This window comes from Nilaparvata lugens, chromosome 6 (genome assembly GCF_014356525.2).
Source record: "Nilaparvata lugens isolate BPH chromosome 6, ASM1435652v1, whole genome shotgun sequence".
NCBI lineage: Eukaryota > Metazoa > Arthropoda > Insecta > Hemiptera > Delphacidae > Nilaparvata > Nilaparvata lugens.
The window spans coordinates 49,164,503-49,190,248 of record NC_052509.1 but is presented as its reverse complement, the minus strand read 5'-3'; the positions used below and the strand labels follow the sequence as shown (position 1 = coordinate 49,190,248).

Sequence of the window (25,746 nt, the reverse complement as noted above, 5' to 3'; positions counted from 1 at the left end):
ACCACTGGTTTGTTCAAATAATTTGAGATACTAGTTTTGGTTGGTACACCATTATCAATATCTATTTAACTGAAAGCTAACATTAAGCAGCAGAATACACAGTGTGGGTGAAGCCCTAGTAGACGATTGACCATAAGCTGTAACCAATAAAGGATGAGCTCTATTGCCATTGGTCAAGACTAACTATTCCGAATATGGTCATGGGAAAAGTTGGACAAAAAACAATGTAGAGAGACTTAGTAACTAACAAAACCAAAGAGGATAATATGAGGAAGAACGTCCACTGCATTTGAGAACCAGACAGATAAAACTATGAGCAGTTCAATAGATGCCCTCTTCTTCTTGACTTCTTCAACTTTGAATTTGAACATAGGTCTACGTGATAATATTTTTTCCCATGAATGGACACAGTGTTTGCTTCAGGAACATTACACGTGGATTATGAATGATTATCATACCTATTAGACTCCTCCGTTGGTTTATATTTTTCATTTTGTTATATGGAGTTGAGTCTTGGACCCTGACTGAAACAACAACAAAGGAACTTGAAGTGTTCGAGATGTGGACCTATAGACGAATCCTGAAAATATCATGGATGGACAAAATTTCCAACAACAGGGTTCTTCAACAACTCAATAAGAAGACGGAGCTAATGTACATTGTCAAGAGACGAAAATTGAGAATCTGGGACACATCATGAGGAATGGAACTAAATATCAGTTGTTGAAATGTGTACTGCAGGGTAAAGTTCTTGGCAGGAGAGGTGTTGGTAGGAGACAAATTCCTGGTTAAAGAACTTGAGAACATGGTTTGCAGTGTCCACCCCGGAACTTTTCAGAGCGGCTGTCAACAAAGTTAAAATTGCCAGAATGATTGCCAACATTCGGTAACTGATAGACACCAGAAGAAGAAAAATATCATACCTATCTCTTAAACTATGAATACTAGTCTAGTTGGTAGTTGGAAGGTTGGTAAAGGTGTATCAAATTTTTCTCTCTCTTCCACTTGAACACTTTCACAATTTTTAATAATTTTTTAAAACTCACTTTTGTTGATCGTTGAACTTCCTGAATCGATCACCCCCAAACATGACTTGAGCAATCAGATTGTAGGAGATTACTCTCTTAATTTCCAGCCATACTCTGGAACAGTCACTTGTACATGATTGGTCGAAGCAGTTCTCAGGTACTTGCAGATAGCTAATACTTAAAACAGTTATTTCTTAACTAAGCAATCCTCTTTTAAATAAAAAGACTAAGAAATTGTTAAGAATCCTCTTTTCCTATTATTCAATTCTATACCAGTTCGGCATGTGTCAATAGAAAAGAGAGATGCTTTGGACTGGAAGGGGAATTCAATGAAAACTTGCTTGTTACTTGATTAGATAAGTTTGTAGTTTCAAATCGTGAATAGTAGGCTAGACTACTGCTCAGAAGATAGTTTTTGTAACATTACTTCAACCTGTTATTATTAAACTGTATGAATATTGATCAGCATTAAACTAGTTCATTTCCTGATGAAAAGCTGTTCAAATCAAGTTCAACGGCTCTCAAGAATAATCAGACAACAAACCGGGTTGAACAATACACTTATTTTTATCAACTAGAATCTAAATCGGAGAATGCTTTGCCGAAATAGATTGTCCAAAATTGCTAACGATATAATCCTCAGCTAAAAATATGACGGGAAAACTCAGAATACTTATTTGAATGTCTGCTGGTGGCATTTGGGTCAGATTGTCTATTTGTGAAGGCATTATTTGGTAGCAGATGTCCAAAAATGTTTGTGGAATAAAGAAATCTCCAGACAAAAACAGAAGAACGACGGTATAATTAGCGAAAATTTGTTTTGCATTCACCTCCCTTCAGTGGTAGATATCCATTATGGAATATTTCGCCTATTATACAACAAAAAGTAGAGAAGAATACTTTTTCACTTACTTAGTGTAGCGTTATGTATTTGGAGATTACATCACTCACTGGTTATTGCATAACAATGTCGACAACATTGTACATCGGGGGAATTCGTACGGTAATTGATACCATTTGTAACGTAAATAAGGCAAATCGGCTACATCCTCAAGAAACCCTCTTTAGTTGACCAGCTTGTATTCTATAATGGTTGGATAACTCTGCGGGGAAATGTCTATCCGGTGTTATCTTCATCTTTTATTGAAATTAATACAGGCCACTCAGTAACTACGTACAGTATGTGAGGAGTATTAGACTGGTGTAGATTTTTATCTACAAAATGTTGACTATTTTCTATATTAGTTTACCTATTTCCTATATTTCTGTATGAAACTAGCTACAGCTAGTTGATCCATTCAACTCACATACACTCAACACTTCAAAACTATTGCTGCTTGAATCCTGCATGAATTTCTGCGATTATCTTTCTAAAACCATTTTCCTTTTTTCAAGCTCTCTTTCAAAGCTCTCCTCCTTGACTCAATGCAACACTATTTCCCATAAAAACAATCATGATTATTTTCGGAAGATTGTCTCAAATCACATGGAATAAGTAGGCTCACCCTCAGTAAGAGCAATGAGCATGCTATAACAGCATGTTGAAGACCAAGTACAATAATTCCAACTATATTTTACTAACTATGTTTGCGCATTTGGATGTGTTAAAATAACAATCTGTACTTCATCATCTTTTGTAAATCGATTTATTTTGTGAGCCATTCTTCAATTTTTCCAATGAAATAAGCCAGGAAAGAAGTGGGAATTTGTGAGTAGTTTTGATCGGTATTAGAATTTTCCTATAATAATTTTATTATCTCATCAAATTTCCTTACAATATCACAACTTTGTGAAACCATTCGAATTCATGAGGAATGCACGAATAAAACTCATTGATGCAAGTAGATGTATTCAATCAGATACTACACACGTATTTAGTGATCAAGTCTAGACAGTCATCAATAATGTTAATGACTTGTAGTGCAATGCTTTTCAAGGAAAAAGTATTCAATGACATACGTAGACTTGTATCGTTGGATTTAATAGAACCACTAATCGATGTCATAGAATTAATCACCTTGGCTGCGTGTTTCATGTCTCTATTCAGACGAACTCACACAGTTGGGATTATTATAAGTACAGGAAAATATTTTATTATTTTTGAAAAAAAACATGTTCGAGTAAATCATTTTTATTCTAAATGTAAAGGCAGGTAGTCTACATAGTGTAAACGCGGCTTTAACCCAGACAGTGATCCACAGGTCATAGCATAGTAGTTTTCGAAGTGATTTATAATTATTATAACAGCTTAAAATCTTACAATACTTCAAAAGGTTTTGAAAAATTATGTTTGAATTGATAATATTTATAATTCTTTAATCCAGCCAGTATAGAACGATAGTTTTCAAAGTGGTTCATGACATTAATGGAAATGAAGTTCAATTAGTATTGGAGTTGAGGTTTCAGATTGACTGTTTCCGTTCTACAGCTATGCAAAAATCACATTAATTTGAAATATACATAGAAATTATTGGAAAAAAATCAAAACTACTCCAACAATATTTCACTAAAACTGAAACATGAGATTCATTCTACCTAAAATAGCCATAGCCACAGTAGTGTCGTGTAAAGCGCTATTTAAACTTATGTAACATTTTCAGTTGAGACGCTTTTCATTGGGGTACAATTTGCGAGTGGAGGGGATAGGAGACAGGAAAACGGGAACAGAGGGATAAAGGAGGGAGGGAGGGAAAGGATGTTGATTGGCAACTTTTGCTTACATATTCTTCGACTGGGGAACAAAGTGAAGATGGCGATGAGCTTAGAAATAGACAGAACTTACATAACATTTTATTCGGGGGGCTCAAGCGCCGATAATACAGGCTTAGCCCACAGTTTGCTCTACTCGTTCTATTCGCAGGGGAATGTCCAAAAGTACACTATTACATAATGATAAAAAGAGCCAAGGCAAACAAAAATATCGCTTTTGAGAACATGATTGATCAATGTTGAAAAATGAGAATATTTCTTATTCAATATAATATTTCTTAGTTCAATCGATTTAACTCACATAAATTATTCTAAAACATGTAATTTTAATAAATATGGAATAATGAAATAGAGTTTTCTAGAGAAAATTAAGTTAACAGCCAATGTAGTTATCATGAACCAAACCAATAATGAAATTTTCATATGATATCTGTGTGATTTGAAGTGGATAAGAAATGATCTGACGATTTTATTAGAATCCACTAGTCCATTCATATTGTTGATAGACGATCATTCCCATTCTTGTGTAAATATTATGTACGGGTTAGTAAATAGCTCGTACTGTTCCAGTAATGTATAGCTAGTAATGTAATGTAATAGCAGCTAGTAAATATTATGAACGAAATCATATTTAGTAGAATAGGGTGCATTATAGCTTACTCATACAATTATTAGAACTAAGATAATAAATTATGAATAAATAAATAAAAATAAATAAATAATGCTTGAAGATTACACTTATTGAATTCGAAATTAGTGTGTGTTCTAGTTAGAAAACGAAATTCATTGGCAACCACACAAGTATCATTATCGAACAGTTAGTCATGAAGGTGCTTTTATTAGATCCATACTTGTCAATTTGAAAAATATCATTGAGGATATGGAAAATATAACAGAGCTCTCGCATTATGGCCGTCTTTAACTCTGTCTCAGCAAAGACAAATAACTTCGAGAAGGATGGCTTTGTAATTCCAAATCCAATCAGAATTTTAAAATTTTTGAAAAGGTTGGCCTACAAAATTTTTGAAAAATGAGAGTAATAGTAATAATAATAATAATATCGAGTGACCAGGTTGGCTCAGGTCTGGAGTCAGAGTTTCCAGGTCGCAACTGATCAATTTCAAAGCCTCTGACATGACCTAACGACTGCTTTTTAGGCAGCCGGGACAGACGGCTTAACGTGTTCATCCGAAACACAGGAGTGGCCCGAGATAAATATTTTTCCCAGGCCGGGATTTGAAATGAGAGTAGCCTACATAATGATAGAAAAACAATGAGAATGGTTAGTTTGTTAAAACAACATTTGGAACAAAAAAATTTATGTTTTTCAATTGCTTTGAACTCGAGGATAGGAAAGTGAAGATAGAAAAGGTGCTACTGAGAAAGCGATCGAATGAAAATGAGTTGAAAATATGAGTTGGAAATGAGCCGGAGCCGGAGAGGTCGATAGAATAAGATGGAGTTGCATAACATGTCTGTTTCAGTGAGCACTTGGACACGTGATGTATCAAACACATGGAGCATGGAGGATTCTCTGAAAACTGTCTGCGTTGATTGAATGAGAAGCATCGATGCTATTTATTGGGAATACTGACAATTTAAGGTGAATCACAAATATAGCTAGAGCTTAGCTTGTTTTTCTTCGCTCACTTTCAGAATTTATATTTCACAATTTTCTGTCAAGTGGGTGGCTCCTGTCAATAATTACTCAAGTACAGTCTTCTCCCACAAAAATAATATCTACTTCGAATTCCAATTCAACTTTTTCAAATAAGGAGTTCAATCACTCGCATACTTTATTGATTGATTCAAACAATAAGTACATCATCAAAATGATAGGGAGAGAAAAAATAGTCTCATTTAATATTCAATTGACAGTTTCATTTGATCAATCTCTAGATGAAATGATAAGAATAATTTCAATCATGGAAGAAACTAGTATGTTTAAAGTCCGATTTTTATAACTATAATGTTTATAATATTATCTTATGATAATAAAGTTATGATTAAGATACCATGTAGTCTGCCCCCTGTGGGTTGGGGGAGCTTTGAGTCGATCATCGTACTAAAAAATGTATCGAAAACCAGAATTCACCCATAGTATCCATGCTTGTCGTAGGAGGCGACTAAAATGGACCTCAAGGCAACTCCAGAAGTTGCCTTGCCTTCAAACCCACGGGATCTGCCTCATCAGGGCAGTTTCCAAGGGGCAAAAAGGAAAACCCAATAGACCAGAGATGGGTGAGACTCCAGGCACAAATGTAGGTCAAGAGGCTAAGTCGAGGGTGGCCAGGTGCCCTAGAGGCAATTTGGCGACCCCTCCTTAAGCGGGAGGACCTACAAAGAAGCCAGGAGTGAAACTCACGTGAGTCACGAGTTTGTGGGTGGAGAGACCAAAACCCACCACTGCTCAGATAAGGGCGGCCATTCAGGCAAACTTCTTAGGAGAGGTGAGGCTTTTGACCTGCGGAGTCTCAGAGGGGTAAAAAGAAAAACCCAAGAGACCAGAGATGGGTGAAACTCCAGGCACAAATGTGGGTCAAGGGACTGAGTCAAGGGTGGCCGGGCGCCCTTCCTCAGCGGTAGGACCTTCAAAGAAGGCCAGGAGTGGAACTCACGTAGTTCACGAGGACTAATCAGTCTGAAGAGACTGCCAAGCATATCACACTGGATTGTAACAAGCAACCGGGTGATGAATGGGATGTTAGTATAGGGAAAAACTCATGTAAAGAACACAGGTATTGGTTTGCCTAACCAACATACTACTTGGGAACACAATAAGCTTCGATTGACGTGTGGGGTTCTTTGAACCTTTGGATCCTTGAATCCGTCCCTTCAAAACAATAAACAATAAACAATAAGGTACCATAATAATTGCTGAGACATTGAATCGCTAGTCGCAAGAGTCACTGAGTCGCAATTGCATTCGAGATAGGGTGGAGGAAGTGGATTCAATTCTCTGGTTTGAACGCTAGTTCCAATACAATAACTATATTGAATGCACAGAAGGATCTGAGCAAATTATACTTTCAAACGTAGATGCTCAGAATTTGGGTCAACCTCCCGGACTTACTCAAACAGGGTGGGTTCAGGATTTAAAAAAAAATGAATGAAATTAATATTAAAAATCGAGATAATCGATACAAATACAGAACGTAAATATAGAATGTGGAATCTTTCGTTAAGTAGTGAGTTATGAGCTGTTTTTTTATATTATATCCGTGGAAATACATTTCAATTCATGGATATTGAGATTCATATAGTCTGTGTATAATAAGTTGAGACTTGGCCCTCCATCCGAAGAAAGTACAAGATTGCCAATTCGTGTAAAATTGCAACTTTCTCAAATTTCCAATTCAACGTCAGAATTGGATGTAGAATATTATCTACGATATCCTAGTAGTGCTAAACAATTTTCAGGGTTGAAGGATTAAAAGGAAATTAAACTTTTATGATAAAATTGAAACATCGCAAAGATTTGTTTTTCTTATGAATATCACTTCTCTCAGAATCATGGGGCGTTGTAATGCGTGATAATTCTATATCTATTTATCGGGGAGAATTATTTTTCTATTGGTTTCTGGATCATCTTTATCCGACTTATAATTATTTTTAATTAATGATTATGCTCGTCAATGTCGAGACATTTCGAGCAGAAAACATAAAATTTTCGAGCTGCTGGAAACTATTTTGTTTCGAAAGATAAGTGGGTGGTGAAAGCGAGAAAGTTTCTCAGAAATAATTGAAATTATTTTTTCAATTGTCAAAAGTAGTTGGAAGATCGTATCTTAGTCTCCAAGGGATTTTAAAGTTAGGAGAGCGGCTGCATGGTATGCATTGTGTACCAAATTGTATGCTGAAGGCTGGCAATTTACAAGATATTTGACTGAATTATTTCAAACTAGCAGGGCACCCATGCTTCGCTACAGGAATTAAAAGATAAGATTATTTTTGTGAATCATTTATAATCTAAATTCTACCAACATTGCTATAATCGTTTTTGAGATTAGGCCACAACTTGGCATGAAAACTATTGAGTCAAATCATTCGATTAATCATTGATGTGTTGGAAGTGCTCTGTAGAATAGTAGTCCAATTGCAGCGAATTTTGTAGAATATTGGGAAAAGGAACAACAGCTATTTGGCCGTTTTAATAAATAACCCCTTTCTTCCGCCCAAGTTAAATTTTGGCCGAATTTCCTCATTCTTTGGAAACAGATTCCACAACGGACACTTCTGAAGTTTTGAAAATACCCTCCATATATCATACTGAATTATTAAAGTTTCATTGAAATTGTTTAAGCAGTTATCGCGATCGGATATACAAACAAAATTAAATTAGTCTTGATAGAATAGGATCACTTGATAGAAGCAACTCCCGTCATAAAAGTTTGTTTTATGAAAAATAAAAACTATCTATACTCCCAGGAATAGCTCTGATTGAAGCAGCAGTGCCCAATCAATTTGCTCTCGACAAAATGCATTATGCATTTTGATTAGTTCTTCAACTTGGTGCCAACCTTATGAAGTCATCTCAAATTAATGCCAACCTGTCAAGATTATTAATTAAGTTGCCAGTTAACAACTGTTTCGAAGAGGTACTCTCTCTAGATTATAGATCTATAATAAATTTAAAGTTTTTAAAAATAAAGGGTGCTATAAGATTTATTTTGTTTTATTAATCTATAATAACATATGATATGGACATTTCTATTATAATAAGGAGATTGGGAGAAGAAGAATATACATGCTAGAAGACGAACTTTGAACCCCTAAAAACCACCCTTAGAGTTAAAATATCGCCAAAAGATTTCTTAGTGAGCACCTAGGACGTTTAAGGAAGCTATATTCCAAGTTTTGTTGCAATCCATCCAGTAGTTTTCCAGAAATCGTGATCAGTGAGTCAGTGAGTCAGTGAGATGAGAATTTTATAAGTATAGATTAATGAAGTTTGAACACTAATTCTGAAAAATCTAGAAGGAAAATTGAAATTTGGGCTTCCAGGTGCACGAGATTGATATTTTTAGAATCTATGTTCAAAATTTGTAGATCTAAATCATTCCTGTTTTTCCGTTATGCAATCCACAAGTTGTCATGTTTTGATGCGAACAAACGAACACACGAACAATCACAACCCTACTCTCTCTTATTATATAGAAAGATGCAAGCAGCTGTTTACCTCTAGAAAGGCTGTAATGAAACACTGCTTGGTTTATTCGAGGCAAGGTTGTCATTTTCACTATTTTATAATCATGTGGCTTGCAGTTGCTGAACATTTCAATCGTTCTGTATTATGTTTTTGTTGATCCCAGCATAATAGTATAAAGGTGGCACACCATTCAGCCGCTATCCTTGACTTTGAAACTCCTGAGAGGCCAAAATACGTTCTTCCGAGTAAGTTTGACAATTGGAAAATTAATTTCAATTATTTATGAGAAATTTTCTCGCTTCACCACCTATTCATCTTTTGAAACAAAAAAGTTTCTAGTATGTCGAAAATTTCATGTTTTCTGCTCGAAATGTCTCGACATTGACGAACATAGACATTAATTAAAAAATATTTAAAAGTCGGATAAAAATGATCCGGAAACCAATAGAAAGGAGATATTCTTCCCGTTAATCTATATATATAAAAGCGAAATGGCACTCACTCACTCACTGACTGACTGACTGACTGACTGACTCACTCACTCACTCACTCGCATGACTAAAAATCTACCGGACCAAAAACATTCAAATTTGGTAGGTATGTTCAGTTGGCCCTTTAGAGGCGCACTAAGAAATCTTTTGGCAATATTTTAACTCTAAGGGTTGTTTTTAAGGGTTTAAAGTTCGTCTTTTAGCATGTATATTCTTCTTCTCCCAATCTCTTAATTATAATTGAAATTTCCATATCATATGTTACTATAGAACTATAATCTAGATAGAGTACCTCTTCGAAACAGTTGTTAACTGGCAACTAAATTAATAATTTTGTCAGGTTGGCATTAAGTTGAGTTGACTTTGTTAGGTTGGCACCAAGTTGAAGATTTAAATGCATTTATCGCGGAAAAATTGATTGGGCACTGCTACTTCAATCCTGGGAATATTATATTACTAGCAGTGAGGCTCGCTTCGCTCGCCTTATCCGTTTAGCCAGCCGTTTAGTCTGGACCCCCGACTGGATTGTCCTAACATATGATAAAAATGCAGGCGAGCGAAGCGAGAATCTCATTCTTGGGCGATCCAGTCGGGGGTCCAGACGGATATGGCGAGCGAAGCGAGCCTGACGGCTAGTTTGATATGAAATCATCACGCATTACGACGCAACATGATTCTGAGAGAAGTGATATTCAAAAGAAAAACAAATCTTCGCGATGTTTCAATTTTATCATAAAAGTTAAATTTCCTTTTAATCCTTCAACCCTGAAATTTTTTTAGCACTACTAAGATATCGGGGATGATATTCTACATCCAATTCTGAAGTTGAATTGAAAATTTGAGAAAGTTGTGATTCTACACGTAATTTCTTCGGATGAAGGGCCAAGTCTCAACTTATTTTCCACAGACTATAGATTAATTTCTTGGGTTTGAGGGTTGGGAAATTTCAATGTGAGAGAGAGCAAGACAGTGATCTCTAAAATGAAACGTTTCAAATTCTACATATAATGTATAATGTATGTAGGATAACAATAATGCATAAAAACTTATGTTGTTTGAGGGTCAAATGCACCATCTAAGGGCCACATATGGACCATCTACGTTCAACACAACATGTAGGCATTCATTATGATGTGTTTCATTCCGGGTTGAAGCGAACAGCTGATCTATCACCTTTCAAACGAGGTTTAACTCTAATCTAAGTTCACATCTTGATATTATAGAAATTATAATGTGTTTAATTTTTCAATTTAAACCGCCAGTTGTTCCAGGATCTACGTTTAGAGTGAGGTGGTGAATACGTAGCATAAGTGGAATAAAGAATTCATCTACGTTCAATGAGCGACACTGCACTAGAGTCGAATTCCTTGTAAACTCCTTGAGAAACATTACCGTTGAATAATTACCCTCCCACATGCCTCATACAATAATTTGCCGGAATTAGATTCGCGTAGGACTCCCCCAACAGAGAACAGACAGACTATCAATTACTGCACAGTAGTAAGTTTTGTGGGTCAAATAGGGTTCCTGGTAAAAATGAGATGGTAGGCCTATCGTTTACCAATATCCGTGAGGGGAGCTCGCCCCAAAGATATATCAGACCACCCCTCACACACAATTCACACTCACTCCCCCCGCCCACCTCCGAGCACAACCTGTTGCCAAAGAGCCCATCAATCCACCTCAAGTTATGTAATAGTGATGATATAAGTGACATGTGGATTTGGTGGTTTGCGGAGCACAAAGGGGGCTGAAATGAGTCCAGAGTTCATAATATACGTATACGGACGCAAATGGAAGCTGTGCAACTGCTTGTTAAACTTTGTTCACTTAGATTATTCGAACTAGTTATTGATAGTAAATATTGATCCAAGCGAACTATATTGCATCTATTTGAAGATTCAACAGATTATTATTCAGAACCAGCAACGATAACAAAACAGTACATTTCAAACTATTGTAGGCTGCGTGTAGTAATAGTCTTATTGCGTGGTTTTTTATTTGTTTAAACTATCGTCCTGCACGTGAAATGTAACAAAGGAAATATTTCACAATAGATGATAAGATCAGTTCAACACATTTTGAATTTTCAAAAGTGGTATTTATTTAGATGTTTTCATAATAATTTTCCTTATTATTTTCGTGAATCACTTTCCAGTGCTCTGATTTAGGTTCATTCAACAAAATTGAACGTTTCATCTATATGTCACGCCATGAATATTACAGATGAGTTTTGTTCTGCTATGGAGGATTTTGTGATAATATGTTCTTGTTCACTACGTTGTTTACGTTTCTTATTTCTTTGTTCAGCACCTTCAAAATGTATTCAGATATTCCTTTGAATTCGATGGAGAGCATAGAAGAATGTGGACCTTCATTCATTCATGCATTATTTCATATTAATTCGATTTGGAAAAATGTCGAAAAATGCTTTTTTAGACAAATGTGAGAGCAGCTTTGACATGATAGAGAAGGTGAATCTGTAACGTAATCCATATAAAAAATCCAGTGTCCATGTCATTTATTATGTTTCACCCTCCTCTCGTTTTCATAATATTATAAAATTTGAGTAAAGTTACAGTTATACTTCAAATGAGTAGTAAAATCAAATAAATTACTCTCATCAAACTACAAGGCAACAGAAAAACATGTTGTACCTTTTATATGAATCGTAGTTAAAGTTTACTCTTTTCTTTTGATCTTTTCGTGTAGCCTAATTCCTATCCTTCTTGTACTTCCATAGGAAGCCTACCGTGATCTATTAATTATTGTAGTTCTATTCACCGAAGGTCGATAACTAGATAGATTTGTGCTTGAGTGATGACTTGAACAAAACTATGAACAGAATTTTCTGGTGTAGTTCGAGCCAAAAAATCCATTGAAACCCATTACTGTACCATTTATTATATCAGGATAACGCTTAAATCATTTTTTAATACTGTATGTTGAACTTTGAGAAATGGTGCAATACTAACTTACCAACTAACTTGAACTTTCAACTAACTTTCACTACAGTGCAACTTAAATACTAGGGGCAAATTTAGGGGCAAATGAGGCTTTCTGTAACTCTCTACGAACCTCCCTATATTGGAGACCAATTTCATTACTACGGTAATAGGCTTTAACTTTTTTAAATTGTATTTAAAAAATTGTCACTTTTAAAAACTTTCATTTTCTTCACACATTACCAGCAAGCATGAATTATTTTTCAAAGATGGGCGATGAACAATTTTCGCGCCGCGCCGTCGTGAACAGAAATACTTTTTGGCCGGCGATCATTTTGGCTTGAGACCAAGCAGAGGCCAGCTTTGGCGAAATTCATTCTAATCGGTCAGCATTGGTTGGGTGGGAATCATTGATGTAGTTTACGAGGAATTGTGCGGAGTGGAGCAAAGCGTGCAAAGGGCAAAAGTACTCTAAGTAAGGCCAAACGAATTGTTTACGTAATGCAAACGTTTTTGAGCGTTATATAACTACTCGGCTCTTCACATCTAGGCACCGATCGGGAGAATAAGAAAGACCTTGTGCTGACGACATATTGCCGAAATCGGCGCGGTGAATGTGAATGTGACTATGCAGCTCCAACTGACTTCAATAAGAGACCCTTGAGACGTAAAGCTGAGAGTAGTTGTTCAATATTGCTGTAAGATTGTTCAATATTGCTGTAAATCCACAAACCATAACTTTTTGAAAAGTTTATCCTCAAAATTCAATAGGGACTTTATTTATGAATGCCCTTATGTAGGCGGTCAGTAGGATGCTGAATATTAAAATTTATACATTGATAGTTACAATATCATCCTCAACATACTATGAATGATTGCGGGAAAGGGATAACAGGCTTAAAACCCCGGCGCAAAACTGTTCCTTGCCCAAATTTAGATAGAAATGAAATGAAATAGACTGGAAGGCTATAGACTGAAAGACTGAAAAAAAATATTCGACTAGATCTCGGAAATGGGAGTGTTTAGGACTAACCCCTTTGTTCCATAACTGGAGAGTTTGACAAATCAATCAATGAGTCATAACCTTTGCAGACACCTGAAGATGATGACTGTGATGATATTCATTTTGGAATGAAATATTTTTTCCCGAATTCCAATTTTTTATGAAGCCCACATAAGCTACTTCCCTGTGCGTTGGTACTGGAAAGTGCGTGGGTGATTTACGAGATTATCAAACATCCATGCGTACCAGCGGGATTCGTACCCACGACAAGTCAGTGCTAGCAGACTAAGGTCGTAGCTCCCCCAGATCAATATACCAATCTGGTCGGCCATATAGTTTGCGAATTATAGCGATTACATCCAATAGTGATCATATCAAACGATACTTTTCATTAACGTTTTTAATCAGATTTTGAATCTTATTTATTGTCCCATAAGTTTACTTAATATGAAAAATCCACAAAATTATTATATCATTCAGAACAATAGAGCCTGAAGGTATATCACCTGTATTGGAATAAAAATAAATGAATTTGAAGCAGGAGAATAGCTCAAGAAAATATCAACCATATACCTTTACCAAAATTTGCCAGAGATTCATCTTTCAATATTACTCTCATTTCACTCAAGCACAACCCTAGGGATTTGTGTGCACCATTCTCAGAAGAAAAAACTCTTTCATTACTATTTGATTGAAAAATTTCAGAAGATACAAACCATAGGATGGATTCTCGACAATACTGAGCGCAAGTGATAGAAGTAATTAATTCATGATTGATATATTAATTATATTTAAAATATCATAAGTTGAAGATTCTATAGCAGCTCCAGTCTACAACAGTATAAGTCATCCGAATGATGCTATGATAATATTCAGATTAAATTCTTGTCAAAAATGAGCGATGTCTTTTTTTTAACCCTCCCTCCCTTAGTATTTCCGAATAGTATTTCGGTTAGGGTGGTTTTATAAAATATTTTTGCTGCTACAAAAAGGGTCAAAAATGTGAAATAGACTTATCTGATTTTGACAAAATGGGGAACACGTGAAGATAACAAATCTGAACCAATATAAATCAATTAAAATAATTGTCAATCGATAACTAGTGTCCACCTGTTTCCCTATTCATTTTTGCTTCTCTCGGAAAAGAGTGCGGCACGAAAGATTTTATTGATTTACAAAAATAGTGCGAAAATGTGGCGTCAGATTTGTTTATTGACATAGGAGAACAGGAGGACATAGCATAATCAAAATAGCATAATTACAGTATTTCAATAGATACAGTTTAGATACGATACGCACAGTAAACTTTTCTAAACTTTTCCTCATCTATTCAAATGAGACAATTACACTTACTTCTTCAAAGTATATTATCTCCCATGTCAGAGTGCAATCATTTATAATTTGTGTAATTGTTGATAATTGTGATAATCATTATCACAAATTACAAATGTTGTAATTTGTGATAATGATTAGACTTTTTCCACTCAATACTCGAGTAATACTCGAATAATTTGATAAAACTATTGTATTAAGTATTGTTGATAATTATTCTTGTTGTATGTTGTAATACATTGTAATTTGAGCCTCTCTTTTTCTCTCTCCGGATCATTCAATGATTTGTGCTTGTATCTATAAATGAATGCGATTGTCCTTTAAGAGAAATAAGAAAAATTCTATACTCAGTTTCGGTAGACATGTATCTAGGGTTGTTGAACAGGGTACCTTCATAATAGAAAACAAACAGAGCCAATGCAGTAATAGACAAATCGTATGTAAAGAGGTCGCATGCTCCGAAACGCAAAACCATCGGGATCAGTTACACACAAACGCTCATATACAGAAGACGCATAATTTTAAACAATGAGGCAAAGTAACTATAGCGAGACTCAATTCATACTGTCAGCATTCCTCATAATTTTTATGAATGCTTCCCATTCAACCAATGCTGACAGTTGAAAGGAATATTCCCTCGCCCTTTCACCCTTATCACATCGTAGGATATTCAAAATTACTTCACCGAGCGAGTAGGCTACTAAACGTTCAGAGTTGCTACCTTCAACAAGGCAGCTGTCTATGAACAGCATGAAAATGAGCTGATCAGATCGAATGTACCGTTGTTGTGAACGAGAATAACAATAGAATTATTATAAATAGTTACAGAATATTTGAAAAGTTTGTTGTTACGTGGAATTATACTTGTGGGTCAAACATTGTTCGAATCCAGGATAATATAAACACACGTTCCCTCATAATACCAACTCCTCTGATCTACATTGGTGTTCTATTCCAGATGTCAAATTAGGAGATCAACTTAAGAGAATTAATGAAGATAAAATTCATATCCTAGTAGAATAGATAATGTAACAGACTAGGATATGAATTTTATTTTCATTAAATCTCCAAGTTGAAATCAATGTAGATCAGGGAAGTTGGTAGTATGAGAATACAATGAGGTGCATACTTAGCAGAAGTAGGCTACTAATCAATACAATTTGCCCTTTATAGCCCCCCCCCTCACCGTTGTATTTCGGTTAGGGTGGTCGTACAAAATATTATTATGCTGATACAGAAAGTTGAAAAATGTGAAATAGATAGAAGTTAGTTGAGTTATAGATAGAAGTTGTTCATCTTTCAGGAAATAATATTCTGCAACCAATAAGTTACCCTGCTTTACGCTAATCTAGTAAGTTTTTTGGTTGCGCAAAATAGTACGATATTGGTGCGCAAGAAGTTTCAATTTAATCATTCTTCACCTCATTCATACTCTATTCATTCAGTTTATAGTTGATAGTCGTAAAAGTAATCTTGCATGACAATCGTAGAATATCAATCATAAGATAGAAAACTCGGGAATGTGGCTTGTAGAATAGAATAGGGATTTATACCTTCAAGTATACATAGTATACGATTGGAAACGTGTATGTGCTTGAATTGTAAATCAGAAGACTTGTATCATCACAAACTAGTAAGAGTTTGGAACCAGTAAAAAAACAGAGGTCCTCTAAGCTCTGAGATAGAATTTTGAATATAGGCTCCTACGCACCGCACACAACTTTTAGGATCAGCAGTCAGAGTTCAGGTATTTAGGACTTTCAATAATATTGTCAGAAAACCAGCTACAGCATACTCTACAGGGCTCAAACTTGGAATCAAGTTCAAGCAATAACTCCACTAAAACGTCACTATTCTGACTACAATAATATTGTATTTCAATAATGCATTTCAATATTCTATACTGCAGTTCAACAGATTATCTATCGATTGATTTCTATTGTTATTGGAACTGTGATGATATTGATTTTCTTCCACAGGAATAGACCCAATAGAGGATCAGAGCATTAATAATCAACCTATTTGAAAAAGGCATGTTATCATTTTCCATCAAAGTTAATATTGTAAATAAAATCGAGGGCCATTCTCAACGTCTTCTCAATTCAATAATGGAAATCGTCTAATGAAAAAAATGTAATGTAAAGTTAATGTTAAGTTAATATTGTAGTTTAATCGTTAATGACTAAGAGTCTACGCAGTTATAGTGACTGCTTCAACTGAAACCTGTTTGTCATTTTATAAAAATAGAATTCTGAATTTTACTTTCAAGTGTCAGCCTTCCTTATAAATGGCACTGCTACTACTGCTACTACTTTTACTTTGTACAATGTGGATGTACTAGATGGCAATGCACCTCTAGGGTCATTAAATATTTCGAAGTCAAACTTAGACACTGTAATTTAATCACCATAATAGTTTAACTAACATCTTAAAGACGTATCTTACAAAATTATTGAAAGTTCTCTTATATAAAACTCTTTTTGTTCAAATTTGAAAATTTATTATCATATGTGGAAAGTACTAACAGAAAAAAGTCATAACTATTGATTTTTTTCTCATTTCTGTGGAATGGCCAAATCTTATCTCTGTTCAGGGACAGATTGGAACAGTTTTCACCCCTAAGCTCTATTCAAAGTGCAGCTCCGTCAAAATATGATACATGAATGTGAAAGTTATTATTGGTATAGTATAGACAGACTAAATGCAACCTGATAAGTTGATACAACGGAATTAATTGTGGATAAAAATTGGTCAAAATCGGAAAAAATCATAAACCTGAATAAAAAGTTTATAATTATTCATCAAAACTAAGGCATTAACATAGTGATTCACATAAGGTGTAACAATAGGTAACTTGTTAACCGTTCATTTTACAGAGAACTTTAAATGTGCAACTTCCCTTCTTTTTTCGTGACATTTTACGACATGCCATTTTAAATTGAAGATTTGGCCGCCATCTTCCAAAATGGACGACTTTATTTTTTCAAATGGCAGCCCGCATTTTTAAAGATATTCTTGGATTCTACATAATTTTAACACATATTTACTCTCGTCATTTTTTTGATAAACCCAACGGTTCACGAGCTGGAGGGTATTTTTGTATTCTTATCATGAAACCAATAAAATATTGTTTTTCAATGATTAACCACCGGTATATCAAAAACCATTAATCCGACAGCCAACTCTAAATAGGGAACTTCCCTTCTTTTTTCAATAGATAATAATGATCGCTCTTGCCATGACATTCCTACTATCACAATGGTTTGCTTGTGATTTGTTTTACTGAAATTCCGTTCTCTGATGTATTGACGATAAAATCGCTGCTCTCTCATTGGCTGATATGTGATTGCTGGAATTCTCTATCACTTTACTTTCATTGGTCATTGTTACTAAAATGCAATGGATACTCTCTCATCATTGAAAGGCTTGTAATTGGTTAAATTTTCTCTTGTAAAAATGATTCCATTATTGCTGGTCTTGTCTGCCTGAATTTGTATTCCTTTATTTTACATCACACGGCTCCCCACCGTTCTACCCTTATCACCAAGAAAAAGGGGCATGGGGCAATTTTCCGAATTGCTTCTTTTCCCTCCGTGAAAAGTTTTATTTGTTTAGAGAATTCTTAATGAAATTTATTGATTGATTATGATTAGTTCATTAAACGATTTATTTATAAGTTATCTATAATAGAAGATACCTTTTCCAGGCCAAAAAAATTAGAATCAGTGGGATCCTCAAATTTTCCCTGTATTATGTCACAGTTACATTTTACTGTATTTCACATGGTGTAACTCCAATAGCAAAATTCCAATGCCAATTTGATTTGTGGAACAGAGCAACACATCACATTCATTGTCTACATAACAGGTTAAAAACAGCCAGGTTAGATAACTTTCGCTCACATCTGTGCTGCATTTAGCCGGTTGCGCTGTATTTCCCCCACCGCAACAATACTCCCAGCTATTACCGTCGGCATCTGACTCAAATTCCGTTCAGAGTTTAGTACCGTACGAAACCTTGACGCGGCAAGTTGTGTGTAGTTTGCTTGTTGTGTCTCTCGAAGTGATAGGAGGCAATACGGTCTCTCATCACATTTTCCTCATCAGGAAATGGATTTCTAGTGGAAATGGCAGGTAGTGAACGTTCTGTGACCATATTTTCCGATCTAGTCGAACGAAAAAGTGATTTTAGAAGCGTTGAACACCGGTGTGTCGAAAAGTGATATTAGAATAAAAATTACAAGCTTTATTTTTAGATTTGTGTGGCTGTGTGAGGGTTAGATTTATTTCTTGTTTTCCTTGATCTGTGTGTGAAGGGGAATTGATATATTTTACATAAATATCTTGAAATTGTGTGTAGGGGGGACGAACAATGGAAGCAGCAACTGAGGAGCCTCGATCAACTTCAAGATCATGTGTTAGTGCCAATGTTGGTGTAACTTCCAACACTGTTGTACGGTCTCAAAGTACCCGTTCCAAACTGTCATCTGTGACTTTGGACATCATCAATAGTATTTCCCCGGGATCTTCGAAAGCCCTGACCAGTGCCTTCCTGGAGGTGATCCGTAAGGCGTCTGAGACGGCTACCCCGGCTCCCGAAAATGTTCCTGCAACCGATTCGCTAGCCTGCCAGCTGTGCGGCTGTGCCTTCTATCGGCCCGTCACACTTCCCTGTGGACACACGTTCTGCAAAAGTTGTCTGCACAAGGATGCAGTCAAGTGCTGTCCGAATTGTGGACAAAAGTTGCCGGCGCGCCTCGAGACGAACGTTCTGATCAAGACGCTGCTGGAGAAGTGGTGTCCCGCGCAAATCAACGCCGCTCGCCTCCTAGAGGAGGGCAACCGCCTCCTCAAGGATCACGCCGAAGAGGCACTCGTCAAGTTCAAGGATGCCTTAGCTGCTGGTGAGTAGTACCATAGAGTAAAGATACCGTTTAATTATTTACCTCGATTATTTGTCTCTGGTAGCACACACTTCATCATCACCCCTATCTCACTCAATTACTATTCTCTAGAACATCATGTTTGTTTTTCAAACTAGATCTATGGAAGTTATTCTTCAGTTTGCACTACTTTAACAATATATTCATCATTATTTCTTTCTTAGTCGATTACTATTCCTGTGCGATTCACTTTAATCTGTTATTATTGGTTGCATGTTTGCTGGAAGTTTGAAGTGAATCTAATATCTCACTGTATTATAACATCATGATTATAAATTTGTTTATTTCTATTCATGAAATTCATCCTTCATTGTTTATTCAGTTTGCAGTACTTATTCATCCTTACCTTTTCATCATTACCTTAGTGTTACTAAGTTAGTCAAAATCTATTTCCCAGAACCGTATGTTTGTTCTGATTGTGAAAGGTTCCAACTTTATGTTCATCATTACCTCAATGTCCTACTCAACAACTATATTTGTCGTAATCCATTTTTATTAAGGCTACAAAACTTACTCCTTCTTCAAAAATTCATCCAATTTTGTAATTCTATTCTTGAGAGTTCAGACACATGAGAGTTGAATTAAATCAGGCTTATTGATATAAGATTGTATTATATTAAGAATTATGAGTGCATTGTATACTGATTCCCTGGATTTTAATCTATCTAGCTCTCTATCCAAACATGGAATCAAGATATACCATTTAAAACGTATGATTCCTCTGTGGTGAGGAGCAACCACATGACGATAATATGACAGTATCCATTAATTATTTTGTTTATCTATACGCCTGCGAAGCAATTAGAGAAGATGAACAAGAAGAAACTACTAACAAGTGAAATTTGCCAAAAATCTCACTATAAATCAAATCGCCATTTCCACGATTTTATCCATCATTATTTCAATATTGGCTTATTGGGAAGCAGTTTCAAGTACCTACAGTATTTTGAAGTCTTCTTATACCTTTCTAACACTTCATATTTTTGGCCTGGAATACAGTTCAATTCAGCTGGAATGGTCCTTGAAATTGCTCTTATATTCCCAAATTCTTTGGAGTATGTATGCTGTATGGTGTCCTGACCAAAGAGTATCGTAATTATGGAAACAAACGATTTTTGTCAGATAAGTGGCCAAGAATCAATTTATTCATGTTCATAAATAGTTTTGGTTTCTTTTTCAATGATAAATAAGATCGACCTTCTTGAGACTAACCGATATTCTGAAGTGGGCCTACTCTACAACACTGACTGAAAAATAACATGAAATATGAAAATAGAAGCAGACCAGCATGACCATTTTAGAGGCTGTATACCCACACTCTTAGGGAATGAATTTTCTATGTAAGAAATGACAATCATAATAAATTGCAGAATAACATCAATATAAAAATGTAATTAATTTTAATTGAACGGATTGAGAAATTTTGTAAGGGAGAACCAAATTAAGGAATTTCTCGCAAATTCTAGACTATTGTGCTATCTTCTCAAGGACCAAATCTTTACATTTTGTTGAGTTACCCTATTGTGTCACTCCATTCCTCCAGTTACGGCGCTAGCATTATTTTATTACGAAAATCAAACCTCCGACCTCGATACTACGCAACAATTTATTTCAACACACTTTTATATAATCGTTAACCGCGCTTAGTACAAAATTTATATAGGACACATTCTCAAGCTGGGCGCATGCGCATTACGTATTCTACAAACTACATCAATAATAGTCGGGAGTCGAAGTAGTTTAGAATCAAGCGCGATTTTCCTTATGAGTGTACAAGAGACAAAACTAGTGAGGCAAGAATGCTATTCACATTTCGGGGAAGACTTCACTTCTTGTTTTATATCCTCGAGCGGAATGACCTTGAACCTGATGACGTCATCACAACTACCTATGCTAGTTTTAAGGTGGGGACTGAAGTTTAACGTTTAATCAACCTTTGCCAACAAATAAAAATGACATATGAACCAAATGGCCAAGAGGAATGAGCTATACAAAATAATTCTGCCTGAAATGTGTGGGCTGATAATTATTGTTTACGAAAATGTATTATATCCTAAGGTTTTGCGACATTGTGACCTTTTACGGAGTATTGTGGAGAATTGTGTTCGAACTATACCAATCATCAAAACAACCATGTTTACAAATACGAAGGGACATGCTCGATGTAAACAGAATGATTAAGATTTTTGGAATGTTTTGACGTTCAAAGAATGGAAAGAATCTAAATTTTCAAAGAATTGTCACCTAAATCGTAATACCATAGATGTTTTAAAAGAATTTTTATTGTGAGGTTCGGAAATGTAGATTCTCCTTTTGGAATCCTTCTTCGCAAAAATCATTCTAAAATTCCGATCTGTTATTATTGAATCTACTCCTGACCCTGCTTAAATCTAATGGGGGTACAGTAATCTCCTTACAACTCAATCTCTTCGTGAAAGATATTCGGGCACATCTATTTCCAAACTATCAATGATTAGCAAGAAATGATAAACTCAAGAAATAGCAGTCATAATTTATGATAAATAAATAAAAAATAATCAGCTTCTCACTGAATATTGAAAGACTATCGGGGAAATAGGACATACATATCGTGGTTTGTAATTCTTATCACCAAAGAAGTCAAGAATAATGTTATGTATTCATCAATCTGTTATCTATTCTATTCAGGCTCTTATTGAATCACGTTATAATCTAACCCGTGAGTAGAGTCAGCCGAGCTATCAGCAACTGTATGATACTTTGAACAAATTCTGAAAATGTGTCGGGAATTCGATTATTGTTATGTAATGTTTGCTGTACAACAATATTAAATTATTTATTAATCCCAGTCGAGATAAAGAGATTTTTACTTCTGAATAGTTGAAAAATACTACTTTGTCGGAAATAATGGTGATAATATTATAACAATAAGGTTGAAAGTACGCGTGGCAATAGGTCTATTTTTGTTGCCGGGCATCACGGCAACATGTCCACAAAAATCCGTTTATCTTTGTTACCGTGTCGCCAATATTTTCAATTTTATCTCTAGGTCTCTTCAATCAATATGATTCAAAATATGCTCTCCACTTAACGCAATTCTTTCTAATTGAACGAATTTCTTGAAACGAGCTAATTTTCACCTTTGTCTTGTACTATTAAATCATATGAAGTGAAAAACCACATTGATTACCACTGGTTCAAAAATAAATAACTGAAAATGTAACTAAAATAAATAGATAACTGGTTCAAAGAGATGTTTAGATTATCGACCAATTTCAATGAATATAATAGATTTTGAACACATCGTTTTGATCAGATTCAGAATAGATAGCTAATACTTGAACGAACAGAACTTACTCGAACTCGGCATGTTTCTTCGATCTAGTGTGCGGATTTACTATTATGTAATAAATTGTACAATGGTGCTGGAAACCCTTGAATGATCAATATTAATTTTGGCTCTTGCTAAAATTAGAGCCAATCTCCTAGAGTAGATGATTTTTCATATATAGATTGCACAGGTTTTTAATTTAAAAAATCTTCTTGTAGTGAAAACTGAAACTTGAGCATCTCTCTATCAACAAACTGAATTGTATTGTGTTGAAAAAATCTCCAATTTGTCAATAGAGACGAGATATAAAATATAATCCTACCATCAACGAACTCAATCACTAAAATCTGTCACATATCTTACCAAATTTGATGCTACCTGCAACGTTCAATAGGTAATTGATATCTACTATTAAACATGATCACACTACACGCTTTGTGACTAGAATTAGCCCAGATTGAAAAGGTAGGAAAATCAGTTTGGCCTTGATTAACAAATCCACGTGCCGTCTTTCACAGAGGCCAGGCAACCAGCATCCGACGTTTTATTCGTAATGCATTATGCAATTGTCCCTCCTCCTCCCACCCTATCACTCTGTTGCACTTTGTTGTAATCAACATCGAAAACATCTACACAATCATAATAATCATCACCATCATCATCATCGAAATCGTCAATCATCGTCATTGCACTGTAATGATGCTTCTTCAAAAAAAAGGAAAAGAATTGAATGTTGATTGAAACTCACTCCGCTTCACAGGCCTCTGCAATTAATCTTGTTGACTTCTACTTGAATTCTTGAGAGTGTACTAAGCGCGTAGTGTTATGGCTGTGAATATAGAGTTTCAAAAGAGAATATTATATAATTGTATCAGGAGTGATATGGTGAAACTCACTTCAAACTCAGTATTCCTAATTAAATAACACAAATGCTCCTCAATAATAGTGAATCTCACTATTTATATTGTATAATTATTGTTGAAGGCTAACCCTATTGTTGATAGATTTAAGGTGTTTCGAACCATCATCTTGCTCCAAATATTTTAGGTAGAAAATTTTTTGGGAGAGTGTTATCAAAGAAAATGATTGAAGTAAACTTCTTGATTTTTTGAAATAACTAACTGATTGTTTGCAAGAATTATGGAGGCAAAGCGTAAAAGAACGAATTCGCGTAGAAGAGAGCGTGAAAGTATGAAGAAATTATTCAGATGGAAGTATGATGTGAAGCAGGGTGTATAGAATGTATCGTACAGTATGAGGGTAGAATTAGTTAAAGAGTAGAGAGTACCTAGACAGTACAGAGTAAGATCTTGCAAAAAGAGTGTAGGTGGCAAAAAGTTAGCTCAGTAAGAGAAGATCTTGGAATATCGAATCCTCTCTTAAGCTCAACCTCAAGATAGTGAGAAATAGAGAAAGAAATTTGCCCTCCACTCATTTACCTGCACACTTTGTGCAGAATGTATTTAATGAATTTACCTGCACACTTTTCCACTCTGACGTCTAAAAATTTTGGCTAAGCCAAACAGAATGAGAAAGAATTTGCCAGGAATCGTCGAGTATTCAATTTGAACATAGCAGAACAGTTCTTCACTCATTATTTATAAAATCAAGAAGTTCAACATTTTCCCAGATAGATTGCACTAATCGTTAGCCCTCAAGTGGAAATCCACTGGAAATGGTATGATTCCAATTCCGGCATGCTTTTGGCCGTTATGTCTAATAATTATTTCAAATAATGTTCTCATAATCGTATCATCAGTAAAAAATTCAAAACCAATCAACATCAACTCGACTTGAAAACTGTCAGCAGAGGTAAGTTCTTCAATAAACGCCAATCAACTCATTATATAAACTGATTACAACTTTTAATTCCAAGCAAATAGGTCATTATATAAGTCGGTCACCATAGCCACTTCAGCTGTCAAGAAGATTCGCAACCGCCAAGCTTTTACAACTTACTCTCTTACTCAATCTACTCGCTTTTTCATTTAATAATACAGAAAAAAAACTCTTATCGATTGATAACTTCTACCTTGCATAATAATGCTCTCTGTTCCAATGTTCAAGAAAAATAATAACAATTGGTGTCATAAAATTACCAGTTTCTTCTCAAACATTATTCCAAGTTACATATCTGAGATATGTACACGTGTTTATGAGTCTATAATGTCGCCAGCATCGTCACGAGATTGCAGTGAAACTGAAAACTATCTCTTCTTCCGCACATTTAAACCTTTCAATAGCATTTTTATTGATTTGTAGAAATAAAAGAGACCTCTGACCAGGGATCTTTCTTGCACTAGAATTTTGAAAATATAACACTAGCAAATGCACGCTCAGGATGAGAAACTTTTTTATAAAGCCAAAATTGAAAAACAGAATAGTGTTGAAGTTATGTCTTGCTTCAATCCATTCAAATAACGCGAATAATAATAATAATAATTTTAATGAAGGTTACTGAGGTTGTAATATTACATAACCATAATGGAATCATTATCATCATTATCTGTTACATTTAGGTTCATAAGCATCTACTAAGCAGACGTTTATATGAAAACATAGTTTACATAATGATTATTCTATAGAGGCGCGCATATTCAAAGCCACGTAACAACTATTTCAATTATTATGGGTCATTGTGTTGTAACTACTGTAACTAGACGTTTTACATCGAAATATAACATATTACATACACAAGTTAAGTGACTGAAGGAATTACTACTAAGTGATTAAATCATAAATCAACCGTTAATATGTGAAATACTAATACATTGGGTATAAAATACATAATAGTCATCAATGAATGCTATTAATATTATCCAATTCAATAAAATATA

The 25,746-nt window shown here is 35.1% G+C and overlaps 1 protein-coding gene across 1 annotated transcript in view; it reads left to right on the top strand.

The window, feature by feature from the left end:
- Positions 1-18,648: 18,648 nt before the first annotated feature.
- Positions 18,649-25,746, top strand: part of LOC111053816 (LON peptidase N-terminal domain and RING finger protein 3) — a 45,014-nt gene continuing 37,916 nt past the window's right edge. The window contains exon 1 of the mRNA XM_039431478.1: positions 18,649-19,560. Within this exon, the coding sequence (XP_039287412.1) occupies positions 19,029-19,560 (532 nt within the window). The 5' untranslated portion in view covers positions 18,649-19,028. The remainder of the gene's footprint in view (positions 19,561-25,746) is intronic.